At 39.1% G+C, this 13,937-nt stretch overlaps 1 protein-coding gene across 1 annotated transcript; it reads right to left on the bottom strand.

Moving 5' to 3' along the window:
- Positions 1–1,421: 1,421 nt before the first annotated feature.
- LOC102110790 (arylacetamide deacetylase-like 4) lies at positions 1,422–7,889 on the bottom strand. Its single transcript, XM_005528398.2, has 4 exons — positions 7,719–7,889; positions 3,660–3,876; positions 2,877–2,940; positions 1,422–2,214 (listed from the first exon to the last, which is right to left on the bottom strand). Exons 1-4 carry the CDS (start codon positions 7,887–7,889, stop codon positions 1,443–1,445), a joined length of 1,224 nt encoding a protein of 407 aa, XP_005528455.1. The 3' UTR covers positions 1,422–1,442.
- Between the last annotated feature and the right edge of the window lie 6,048 nt (positions 7,890–13,937).

Raw genomic sequence — 13,937 nt, 5'->3', positions numbered from 1 at the left:
CCTTAGTTCTGGTGCTTGCCAACCTTCTCCAAATTCTCTAAATTCTCCAATATCATTCAGCTTCTTGCAAGGTTTTTATAGCAGATACAGGCTCTGCTGGCCCAGCTTCAGGTACCATCATGTGAGCTGCTAACCCAACCTTTGTCATCATAACCAAGGCAGATCCTGAAGTCCTCAAAGAGTGGAACACTCAGAACTATCACATTATTTACCCCTGGAAGCATTTCTTAACTTGAAGAGCAAATTGCTATGCCTGCAACAGGAAAAATTTAAACAAATAAACTCTCTGTTGTGTCAACAGAGCATGAAGAGATGTAATTTCATTTTTCTGAGAGGGACTAGAGAATGGGAACTCTCAAGTAGTGACTTGTTGCTGCAGAGATGTGAACCAGCTCACCTGTCATCAGTGTTCATGAATATGGTGACAACCCAGAACATTCAGCCTTCTGTCTTCTTCCTGCTCAGTTTGCCTGGCACACAGCAGACGTACTAACCTCGTTCCACAGTCATGTGTGCATGGATGTTACAAAGGCAAGGTGGTTGCACAACAGTTACACATTTTACAATTCCTAGGCGTTGCATGCCCAGCTATTTTGCTATGCAACAGCAATTATCTTTGTTATCTGTGCAAGGGTGGATCTCTTCTAATAAACAATGTAACAATTCCAGCAATATAACAGTTGAGCTCAGATTTTTCTGTGGTCTTGGATATACACAGAAATTATTTGGCAGGTTCCATGTTGTTTACATCCTTTCTCCCCAAAAGCCAGGTAAGCTAAATATAATCAAATGCTGCTCAGAAAGGAACTTTATACAACATAATTTAGAGGATATTCAGTTACTTTTGATCAGTTCTCCCTCACTTCATGTGTGTTGCAGTCTCAGGCACCTCCTGGTACCCATCTTGTGCAGCGTGTGAGCTGTACCAACCTACCTGTTTCCCATTTCCCTTTAAAATCAGGTTTGTAAGTACACCCAATTCCTTCCTTCAGATTTTAAACAAAAATGAAAAGCTATTGTTTGTCTGTACAGACACTCTGATGGTGATTACTTTTCATCCCAATCTCCACTCTCCAGAGGTACTGCCACACTGATTTTGGGGGCAGTAGGTGGGCATGCATGTGCACATGGCTAATTACTCACACATTGCATGTGTTTTTTACTTACACATTCAGAATGATTTTTGTTATGGTGAGTTTTTATTCTTTGACATATGAAGAGAACAAAAATTCTTATAATGCAAGAAGAGAACATCAAAGCAAGCTTATAAACATCATGTTCCTAAGTAATAGCAAGTAAAAATCAGAATTCAGCAGACCATGCTCATGTCATAAGTTCTTGCCTTGATTCTAATGGACAAATAGTTAGCAAATAGTTAATTCAATCATTTAATTGAATCACACTCTTTCTGTATACCAGTGCACGGTATGCAAGAAAATGATTTAATAGCATTTTATAAAGTTTACAGCATGATCAATTATTGTACGTGATGATGGGAAAGAGAAAATACCATATCCAAAAAATCCCAGAGCACAGTGAAAGCCTTTTTCCACGTGGTGCCAGGTCACACGTACATTGTTGTCCTCTAAGCGTTTCTTGTACAGCAGCCCTTCATCCCTGAGCACATCGTGCTCACAGGTGACAATACAGGTGTCAGGGAGGCCACAAACAACAGCATCCTCCACCAGCAGCGGGGACACCCAGGGCTCAAACAGTTCCTGCACTTCTTCATGGACTTGAGGTAAAAACAAAGTGGGGAGTGGTGGTTTATAGCCCACTTTAAACACGTCTGGAATAAGATCTGCATTTATCCATTTCTTGTATTTCAAATTTATACTCTCAGGAACATGAGAACCAGCCAGAATTGGTTCCTTCAGGGAGCAATCCTTATTCAGGTACTTGAGAACAAAATGAACTGTGCGCTCCTGGGACAGGAAGGCAACGGCAGCGTTTTTCTGGTGAGATGGCAGATTGAAGTTCAGTGCTTGGAGAAATGGGTAGATCAGCACCTGGGCACAGATCTTTGGGATATCTGTCCTTTGCCCTAGTTCTTGGCAAATGCTGGCAGTGAATGTGCCCCCTATACTGTCCCCACAAACAACGACCCGAGCGGGATCCACCCCGAAGCTCTCTGCAGTCTTCAGGAAGTGCACGGTAGCACTGAGACATTCCAGAGTCTGGGCTGGATACTTGTGCTCAGGTGCTAAATGGTACCTGAGAGGTGGAAAAGGCAGCTGGTGTTACACATTCTGTCTCATCTGAAATACATCCCATGCAAAAATTCCCCCAAACTAATATTAATTACATCATTAATTATCTCTGGTTTAAAGTTTTTACATGCTGAAGCAAACCAGAAAAATTTTCCTCCCTTCTAAAAACCAATTCCTTCCAATTTAATAAAATCCCTTAATAATAAACTTTTTCAAGGAAGAATTTGTAGAAATGATGGTGTCTTTATACCATCACATATTTTCCATAATCAAAACATCTTTATAGGAAGCAGTGGTCCATGCTGGTTTTAAAAAATACTAAACTTTAGACTCATTATTTATTCTTTAAAATCATCCCAGATGATTTTAAATACTCCCCTCAAATATTAAAATCTGATGTTTGGCTTATAATTTCTTATTATCAAACAAAGGTCATGATTTCTGTGGTGATAGTGATGTACAATGAACAAACCTGTAACTCTAACCCTGGCTCAAGTATTTCCATTGCCATTGCTCCCACATAACAGCAGCATGGGGAAGACAGCACTAGAGCTTGGTTTCTTTTCTTATATTTAAAGAAATGTAGGTTCAGAGGTGTGTGGGAAGCAGGGGGAAAGCAGCAGAGTTCTCTAATTCTGGGATTAGCACAGGTTGGATCTCACTTACCCAACAGACACAACCACTGAATCAGATTTTCTGGCTATGTACCGGCATATTCTTTCATAACTTCCTGAAGAAAAAATGTTGTTGATGTAATTAACATCTCAGAAAACTTTAGTCAATACTGTCACATATTTTTTTATGGCATATTACCACAACAGCTTGTCACCCTCTTGCCTATTTAGTGAGTACCCAAATTTTCTTTAGGATAAAAATAATCTAGACTTTCAGTCATCAGAAGTTGCTGTGTAGTTGATACATTTAGAGAGTTCATTGATCTGTGTGGAAAATAAGGAATCATTATGGTTATTACTAATAGAGAATGGGCAGTGGTTTTACACTGAGTAGGATAGAATTCATTTGCATGTAAAGAACACATTTTTATTATGAGGGTGCTGAGGCCCTCACACAGGTTGCCCAGAGCAGCTGTGGCTGTTCCATCCCTGGCAGTGTCCTAGGCCAGGTTTGACAGGGCTTGGAGCAACTGGGGTAGTGGAAGGTGTCCCTGCCCATGGTAGGAGGGGGAAGAAGATTGTATTTAAGGTCACTTCCAACCAAACCATTTTATGATCCTAATGGGTCTATGATAAAGAGTGCTATATCCTATAAAAATAATTTAAATACTAAATAAGTGCAGACTGGAGAGTTTAAAAGGTTAAAAATAAGCACTAAGTGCCTTCTATCTCCAGTCTCTCCAAATAAGCTTCAGTCACTTCTTAGGGTCAGGAGTTTTTAAAAACAGGCAGTTAGCAAAGCTAAATAGTCACATTTTCTCTTTCAGTTCCTTACTGATGCTTGCGAAAATGCCGCATCCTCCGTGGATGAAGATGACTCCTCTCCGTTTGCTTGCAGATGGTTCTCTTGGGAGGTAAATCCTTACAGGCACCCCATCAAAATGGAGATCCTTAATGAAGAGCTGGGAATCCAGGCACGCCGGGACTCCATCCGTGATCAGCCTGATAAGTGTGAGCTCCTCCACGATACCCAACTGGTTTAAGGACTTTGCCTAGATAGATAGAACAGGAAAAATGAGAAGTTACTATTGAAAATACAAATCTTCCCACTTTGTAAAGGCCACTAACTACTTTCTCCTACACTGTCTTTAGGATAATTGGGTTGGTTACTTGCTAGTTTTTAGTTTTCCCACAAATAAGTGTCTTTGGGATCTCTGTTAAAAACATGAAAGTTTACATCCTCGTGATTGTGGGAAGAATGTTGTAATACTTGTTCCATAAAATGTCTTATATAAATACCTTCTAGTTCCTGTGATCTGGATTTAGCACAAGTAACAACAGGCATTTACTCAGGTGTGGAAGCTGGGAGGCCTGAGGCTCCTTTCCTAATGAGTGAATAGAAAGAGGCATTTCTTGGGGACAGTTCCAATTCTGGGTGTGTTAAATCATGCTCTGGAAGTGTCTGTTCATCTCCATGATTAACTGTACTTCAGATGCCTCAGTTAAAATATTTAAGGTTAGGTGAGATGAAAATCTCTCTCATGACAGGATTATCATGCTGGGGGGAAAACCAAGACTGAGTGACTTAATGGTGTTGGGTTATCTCCCTGCCAGGGGTCAGTGAGAGCAAGCTGTAAGAAAATCATTGTGTCTGTAATCATTACTGAGGGGCTGCTGGCCCAAGTGAGGAACTGATGAAAATGGTTCTGAATCTTATCTCCTCCATTAGTGAAATCACTGCCTTTTTCAAGATCTCACAGCTATTCATAAATGACTCTGCAGTTTTTACATCTAATCAGCAAAAAACCAAATATTCTGAAGACAGGCAAGGTTTGTTAAATGGCCTTATCCAAGGCCAGTCAACTGCTGATAATTAAGATAGTCTAAAGATCACACTGAAATCCTCCTTTGAACACATGTAATGAATGCATTTCCTGCTAGAACAACATTTCCCTTCCTATTACATGGTGACTTAAATGCCCTTCTGGACTACTGCAATTCATTCTTCTGGAATGATGATAGTCATCACAAGGCATTTGCAAATTGTATTGTTGTTCTTTTCTAAGCCACAGAAGTCTCTGTATCGATTCCTTACAAACTGAAGACCAGTTTTGCCTGTGTGAATTGCTTTTTTCAACCTGTGTATCACAGATTCTTTCTTCCTAATAATCTACACCAGTTTGCAATAAACAAATTGGGTAGGGAGCAATAAAAGAAATCACCATAAGCCATGGGAGAAAATCAGTTAGAAACAAATGTGGGAATCCAGAGATGATCTGGTGTTTTTTCGTAACAGTCTGCCACCAATGCCAGCAGTGCTTAGGGTAGTTTGAGAGACAAGTGGATGGCCACAGTTCTTGCCTTACATTTGAAAAAGCACATTTAAAGGTATCATGGCAAAGGGGAAAACTCTTTTAAGACCCAGTGCAATGGTGGCAGAAACCACAAGGTGAATCTAATCTTCCCCAATCAGCAATTTTCAAAACTCTCATGACTCTTAAGCCAGTCCATCTGTCAGAGTCATGGTTTTGGAATGTTTGAAGTTGTCAGAATTGCCATTTAATCTCACTGAATTTTCTAGCATCCTTGAGGTTTTTTAGGGCTTTCAGATGACATTAATATATACAATAAACTCAGTATCAGAGCATCCTAGCTAAATATCCTCTTTCCTTGCCTTGTCTCAGGAGTTCCTGACATCACAGAGGCATCTCCAAATTCAGGGGAAACACTGTCATGAAGGAGAAGAGGGAATTTGGTATGTACTCTGTTGAAAAACTTCTTAATCAATAATTAGGAAATACTTCAAAACCTATAGCAACACATTCAAAACCTAAAAGGTTTGACTATTTCTAGACAGATGTGGTCAGTGTTAGTAGGTGAAACATATTACATAAACCAGGTCCTAAAATGTGCATGTGTATGAAAAAGACCATGTCAGCTTTTCTTGTGAAACACCGTCTTTCAAAAACTATTTGCTGGAACACCTAAATTCTGGCACCAACTAGCTTTTTATGTGGAAGATCATATGGGGACCAGATTTTTACTTTAAAATAATTGCAAAATCACATGCCAAAAGCAGCAAAACCCACTCAATTTGAGCTTCATGTAGGACTACATCAGACAGCTTTTCTGTCAGTCACTCTGAAGTGTGCTTTTCCAACCACAGTAATTATCATCAAAGCTTCAGATCACAGTGCAATATGCACAGTTAGTCTGAACACAGATCTGTCTGAGTAGTTTGAAACAAAAGCCAGGAGGCTTCCTCTCATCTCTTGCATTTGGCATGGTCATTGATCTCTTCACAACAAGGGATGTGGACAGATGCAGCAGGAGCATCAGTTGTACCTTCTGGTTGAAGGCACACATTTAGCTGGTGCTGCAGCTTTTCTAAGACATTGCAAGTAAGGTGCAAGAAGAGAGGAGAGGACTGTCCTGTATTGTGGAAAAAGAGGTTTTTACAGGAGCATACACTACAGGCACAGCTTGATGGCACAGGAAGAGCAGCATTCATCAGGATGAGCAGGAAAAGTTAATTTCACACGTGCCATACACAAAGCATTATGCACTTATTAAGAAACCTGTGAAGTCCTTACTGTGAGGGCTGCTCCTCTGAGCAAAAACATTACCCAGAAATTCACCCAAAATACCAGCAGATGCCTAAAGGCTTTTGAAAGAAAAATAGGGGAGTGGATTCAATGCACAGCAAGTGGTGAAATGCATCTTTAAAACTATTCAGAAAAAGGATGCTGAACTTTTGGGAATGTATTATCAATGAAGACAGCATACACACTTCTTCCATAACAGACACTTAAAAGCTGTGAAAATGGGTTAAAAGTATCACCTGAAATCACTTTTCACCCATCAAATAGGGAAACTAGAGAATTTAATAATGTTGTCCTATTATAATATTACTGTCATGTCATTATATTGAGTTTATATATAACATAACACAAAGAGCAGTGTGAGATATGCAGGGACAGCAGCATCTTCTTTCACAGCAGACAAGGCAGAAAAGTACCACTGGAGAATCAGGGATAACCACTGGATTTGGTGAATGCTGTAAAGTCAAACAAACCACCTAAATCTTGAATAGATTGTAATGGCCCAAATCACCTCTCAGGATGTGGGCCCAAGTTCCTGTGTTCTTTCTGTATAAGTGGGGATTAGAGAATTGAGGTGAGTTTCATACAGACATCAAAGAAACCACTCTGATTTTCCTGCAGGCTTTCTTTTGACATGTTACGTGCCAGACATGACAGGGCTTAGGCTGTTCCTACATCCTCCTGCTGCCTGCTTTGAAAGCTTTTTGGGAGAAAGCTGTTTCTTTCTGTGATGGCAAAGCCCACAGCACAGTGAGTCTGGCTTCCAGGTACTTAGATAATAAGTGAGAACAGGCCTAAACCTGCTTTGGTAGGAGGTTCACTTAGATGACTTCTGGAGATGTCTTCCAACCTACCTGATCCTATGATATTTAACTAGGACTCTGTAATTCAGTCACTGCAGAATAAGAACAGAAACAAGGGAAAGAAAATTACTGCAAATAACTCAGAATTTAGGAAATTGTCTTACATATATCAGAGTGCATTTAGACATAGAAATTTGGGTCATTATTATTCATGTAAATTATATCCACAGGCCTCCTGTCAGCCACAGGAGCAGTCATTTCATTATAGAAATATACAATTGCAGTATAAGAATGGATATCTCAGTATTAAAAGAACTCACCTCATCCTGCTTTATATATGGTAATAGAAACCAACTCAACCTTTGGCCTTTAAATCTGTCTTACTGTGTGCTTCCCATTACATGCAGTTGCAGTATTTAAATGCATATATTCATAGTCAAGCCTTTCCTTTTCTGAAAATCCCAGTATCCCAGAGCATGATAAACTCACCAGAATTTCCATCAGAGTGTAAATACGGTGATAAAAGCGGAGCTTTGCTGGCTGGTCAACATCAGGAGGAATCTCTCCCTTGAAGAAATGACTACCAGGTGCAATTAAAACCAGCAATACAAAAACAACTAAAATTCCTGCTATTAAAACCAGAATATAATAGGATTCCATTGTTCTTTGGTGAGAATAATTGGACACTGTTTGATATGGTTCTGTCAGTATTTATATCCTCCAGACTGATTCCAGAGAGAAGTCATTTGCATACCAAATTCCCCCTGCCCTTCTCCTTCAGGCAGGGCTGCCAGGTGCTGGAAACCTGCAAACATCCGGCTGTGACAACTGCACTTGGAATGATTCAAGCTCATATGTAGCACAGTCACTTCCAGGAAACACCATTCTTTTGTATATTTCAAAACTGCAAATGGGTTTTCTTTTTTTTCTGCTTTATGGGCCTGAAAAGCTCTCTGGGGTGTTTTGCAAGTGTACCAGTGAGTGTCTAAGAGCCTGTGTAAGAGTGGCTGTGCTGGACTCCAGTCTCCCTCCATGGTCAGGAGGATAGATCTGAAGGATGATTCCAAGGCTTTTTGCTCAGTGCTGATCTTTTCCCCTGCTCACTTGCTGAGACAGACAGCTGGCCAGAACAGTTAGAACAGACATTCTGAACTCAGTCTCAAGGAATTCTGCTTTTGGAGATCCACATAGACCTGTCAGTTATTTGCCAGCCTGAGTGTGCAGCAAGGGGCTCTGGGCTCACCAGTGGTGCAGTGCTGGCACAGGGAAACTTCTTGACTTGAAGAATTTTGACTCTAACCCTCTGTGCTGATTCTTTCTAAAGAAAAGATTTTGATATCTTTACAACTCCATATTTTGCTGTGTTTTCCAAGATGATGTGTTATCCATGGCTGCAATTCAGGTGTGATCAGAGCATACGGTATCCAAATGCTTGCACCAGAGGAGGTGGTGACAGTGCAGGAATGAGTCACCAAGTGTAACTCTGTGTATTTCTGTCCACCATGTGACTGGACAAAACTTGTTTGGGTAACATTAAAAAGCAAACAAGTTTTTTAGCTCAGCTTGACATAAGCAATGCAACCTGTGCTCATCCTCTGAACACTGAAACATTTCTTTATCTCCACTAATCTCCCCAACAGTCCTTTTATAAATCCTTATAAAAGCTTGTAATCGTGGCCATAAAAGAGAAGTACTCCTTTTTATGAGCCACAGGATTCTGCATTTGGCTAACCTACCTGCAGTGTATTCCCTCAGAGAGATCTTCACTGTAAAAAGGTGAGTCCTTTCTATGTTTTCTAACACACTTTAAAAAAGCAGACAAAATATATCTGCTTAGAAAAATCCCATTTATAAAAAATAGGCATTTCAGCAAAGAACAAGAAATTTCAATGTGAATTAGTCAGTGGGGTAAAAAAAAATTTAGCTGTATGGAATGAGTAAACAAGATGAGTCATAAGAGATAAAATACCAGATGATGAGTGACCAGACTGGATTCTTAAGAGAATAGGTCTAACCCTTAACTTCATTGGAGGTCAGCAAGTACAGATGATTGAATTATGTGGTTTAAAATTAAGATAGATATAGATAGATAGATAGATAGATAGATAGATAGATAGATAGATAGATAGATAGACAGACAGAAAAGACACTATGGATAAGATAATGAAATCCATGTAAGTAATAACATGGAATTCTCAGCTTAACTCAGCAGGCCTGGACCTTGTCATCAGTCATTTTTCCAGTTCTGATGCAAATGAACTGACTAAGTTGGGGAATAATTGATCTTTCCATTGCTGTGGTGCAGGACACTTCACTGAGCCCCTCCCAGCCCTACTCCATCCACAACTGTGGGGGTACACTGACTTGAATTTTTTTTTAAAAAAACTGTAAACTAAAGCAAAAAATTAAAGCTAATTTTATATTCTGAGAGGTAATATCTAGGCTGAGGTTTATTGATTTTAGTGTGAACTTATTTTCCCACATCAATTCATACACCTGACCTATCCTAGCCTCCCAGTCAAAATCGTTTGCCTTTGACACCATCATTCTCTTCCTAACATTGCTCTTCTTTTTGACTTCCTTTGTGAAAGTGCCAAGTTTGAAGAAACTTTGGACAGTCAGAGGCCTTGAATTATTTCACCTCAGTACATATTAGTGAACCTCTCACTCTGAAAAGAAGTTACAGCTGCATGTAAGGAATTCTTTTAAAAAGACACTGTTAGAAGGAATTCAGAGAATATTTTATCCTGAGATCTCCTTCCTAAGCTAGTTTACAAGTTTCCAGTGCAAACTTGTTACAGGCATTCACTTGCTGTTCAGCTTTTGTCAAAATTGATGTCACATTAGATTAGTAGGATTTCAGGACTTTTCTCTAATTTTAAGAGCCTTAAAGATATAATTCTTCTGTTTCCCCAGTTCCTTTTATGTCTTAACAGTTTTGGCAGGACTGAGGAGTTAGTCAGAAGGAATGGGTAAATACTGACTGGCCTGAAAGTGAGTAAAGGCACCAAAGAGAAGGTAAGATGAGTCAATCAGGTTAACAAACATGGTCACTCCATTCCTCTTCACATGTGGTGTTTTTGCATTGTTCTCCCTTGAAGTAGCCTAAGATATTGAGAGCTCTGGCTTCTAATCACAGATATGTGAGGAAAACCAAGGGCAGTAACTACAAATGACAAATTCTAACATATATGGAAACAACTCAGCAAGTGGAACAAGTACCATATAGGTGATGTTGAATCCCTTTGAATTCCAGAGAGCCCCTATAAGCACTGTGAAAACTTCTGCTTATAAAGACAATTAGTTTTACACTTCTTGAATCTAGAAAAGGATGTTGCCTAGAATTTAGAATTACTCAGTAAAACATTTTTATATCTTTAGATATATCTAAACTATCTTTATATTTGTATATCTTTATCAAGACATTTTTTATCTTTGTATCTTTACTCATGACACTGCTTTGTTGTAAGATCCTGGGAAAGCCCTTAAGACATTGAAATACAGCTTTTTGTAAAAGGCCTGACAGTCTTTGCTGTCAGGCTGGAAGTTAACCAGAAGCCTGGTTCCTTTGAGCTTAGTCCATGGCAGAACTCCACTTAGAAGGCAGCACTATCAGACTCTTAGAGCATACAGAAGGACAGTGTGAAATCACAGAACCACTGGGACACATTTCAAATGAAAAGTGTGAACGCAAGGGAAAAATGAAATCAAGAAGCACAAAAGTTTAGCTCTTGATTTATCCAAATCTGACAGAAGTACTTCATCTAACAAAAACCAGATCAGCTTGGCAAAAGGTTTTCCTTTTTTAAAGGAGGTTTAAGTTTTATTCTGTAATCATGACAGATTGTCTATGATCAAGAACCCTGCACTGATGTGAAAAATGGTATTACTTGACACTGTAGTTACACAGCCTTTCCATTGTGGAACTGCTGCTCTGTGTTCCTAGGTTTGCACTGTAGAGATCTAAGTGGGGTTTTTAAAGTTGAAAACACAGAATTGTTAGCCCAAATGGCTTTCAGACATACCTCAAGCACAGTTTTAATGTCCAGCTCATTTTCCTTTCAAAAGTTCTTGCAGTTTAGCAACCTCATTTGTACAAACAGCCTTCCAAGGCTGGTAGGAACTTGGCTGCAAAGGCTCTATGAACACAGTTGTGCCTATAAATACAGGTGTAACATGAACTGTGAGCATTCAAACACTGCCTGAGCCTCTTCATAGATCCAGGTAACACTGTTTTGCAAAAATGGAGCTCTGTCATGTAAGTGATGTGTGTAGGGAGTGTATCAACTTGTTTTGGAGGTAAATGTGCTTTTCACTGCTGGTTTTTTCCTTCAAGCCACTGCAAGTCAGAAAAAATCAGCTTCTATAACTTGTTGAGAATACAAGTAAATCTACACTAAGTACAGTCCAAAAGCTGCACATGTACAAACCCAGCAAACTAAACAAACAAATGGAAGCCAAAACTGGCTTGAGTTACCACTGAATACATTCCATAGAATTATAGAATATCCCAAGTTGGAACGCATCCATAAGGATCATCAAACTCCTGACCCTGCACAGGACCACCCCAGGAATCCCCCTGCCTGCCAGACTGCCTGCCTACCTATAAAACACAGTTAACAGTGCCATGAAAATGGCTTTAAAAAAAGTTGTGTTGGTTGTTTTTTCAGTTTATATTCTGTTGCAAGTGTCTGTGTAGGAAACAACTGCCAAAAATGCAAAATTAATTCTGAAGATGATGCAATTTCACAGAATTAACAGGCATGCTTATGGAATGTTTCAGGGCAGTGGTTTAGCACTTCTGAGTGGAAACATGGATAGGATTCACTTTGGGACAACTTCAGACTGATAATTAGAGAGAAGCACTGTGATGTGACAGATCCTCGTTACTCCCACAAAGGTATGAGTGTCTGTTTGTACCTGCAGGATTAAAAACCTCTATGAAAGTGTAGTTTAGGGGGTGTCACTAACAGAGATGGACTTTGTGAATAAAAGTTCATGTTGGTTTTGAAAAGGTGACAATTTGGAAAAAGACCTCTTGCCAAGAAAGAGTGCAGTGGTTGCTTTACAAGAATCAGATGAAATTCTGAAATTTTTTTTTTTTTTTCCTTTTCAGAGTAGAACTGCAATTAAAAGGGACAATACCTCTAAAAAGTAAAGTTCCTAAAGTTCTAATGCTGTCACATACAATATGTGTAGTATTTAAAGCTATTTGACTTTTTGGTTGAATTACGTGAATTTTAAAATAATTTGCATCTAGTTTTTATTTACTATATGCAAGATGCACTAACTTCAGTTTTACTATAAATCTGCTTTTGCTTCTTGTTTTTGTTGGTTTCTACAATGTAGCATCTACTAGTTTCCATTGCTTCAAGGTAAATCTAAAGCAGTAAAGAAGTAAAATAATTCATACTTCAATGAAATTTGAAGAGTAGGTTAGGAAAATGTTATATATCTAGAACTGTCTTTTAACTCCCAATCCAAATTTGGTAGCAACTTTGTACATGGGTCAAAATCATAATGAATAAAAAAAATCACTTCAAACACATATTTAGATTATTATTCAAGGTGGAAATAGATACATGAAATAAATGCTCACAGATTATTCCATTCCCCCTGGCTTCAAAGTACCTGCAAATGTTTTGCATTAATAATTAATTTTCTTTTAATCTAAACAAGTTAACTGTGCAATATTGATGAGTTTTCTATTTTATATGTGTCTGAGGTGCTTAAGCATAAAGAGACTGAACTCAGGAATCAAAAAACCAAATATATTTTGATGGAGTTCATATCCTTTCATTTTCAGCACTGCTCCTTATTTCCATACCAGAAAGTTGTTATATTTGTTTCCAGTCCAGACACTGAGTCATTCCTGCTTTAAGCCAGACACTTGGGCTCTCTGGGTAATTTCTGTCTCCCCTCCAGAGCTGTTGGCCTGAGAGGAAAATTGTAATGCCAGGTGCCTCCCTGAGCTGCATTTCTAGAGGTATTCCTATAAAAACACACCAAGGTGTTAAACGCTGCCAACAGGCCGTGGAAATTCTCTGCTTATTTCAGACACAGCTGAGTTAGGGAACACTCACTGATCCTGACAGTATGTAGAGACAGTTTCCAGTTAGGATTCTTCATCTTCTCTTCAAAACCCTCTCTCCTGACATTTGTGATTATGCAGTGACAGTCATCTGGCTTATTTCATATGAGGTAACCTGGCAGTTAAAGGTAAAAAATGTGCAAGTTTCTCTTCTCAATTTTATTTCCTTTTCTCTTTCCTTTAAAACTTTTGTGGAGCTTTTAACAGAGCTGAAATGCAAGTATTTTGGTATTTTTCATATTTTTTTAATTAAAAAAAAAATCTATGTGTGATATAGCTGTTGAATGTGGGGGGCACCAGAAACTTGGCTGCTCTTCTTTTTGCCAACAAAAAAACCCCTCAACAATCTGTTTCCACATGGCCACTTTGAATGCCTGCTTTCAAAAATACCTGTTTGATTCCAAAGAAGAAAAGTGAGTTAATTTTTAAGGGGATTCAGCATCCAAACTCACCTCTCTCACAGGTGCTCAGATTCAAACATCCTTTGAGGTTGTGCTTCAGTAACTAGAGGTGTGAACAAGTTTGAGAATGGTTTTAAGTGCCATTTTCCCTTAATTCCAGTGTTTACCTCTAGATGGCTTCCCAGGACAGTGCATCTGCCTCCAGACCTGACTGAA

This window comes from Pseudopodoces humilis, chromosome 24 (genome assembly GCF_049639895.1).
Source record: "Pseudopodoces humilis isolate 2021_Gansu_Grassland_sample_001 chromosome 24, ASM4963989v1, whole genome shotgun sequence".
Classification (NCBI taxonomy): domain Eukaryota; kingdom Metazoa; phylum Chordata; class Aves; order Passeriformes; family Paridae; genus Pseudopodoces; species Pseudopodoces humilis.
Note: the sequence above shows the minus strand (reverse complement) of the source record. Positions and strands in the feature narration are given on the sequence as shown.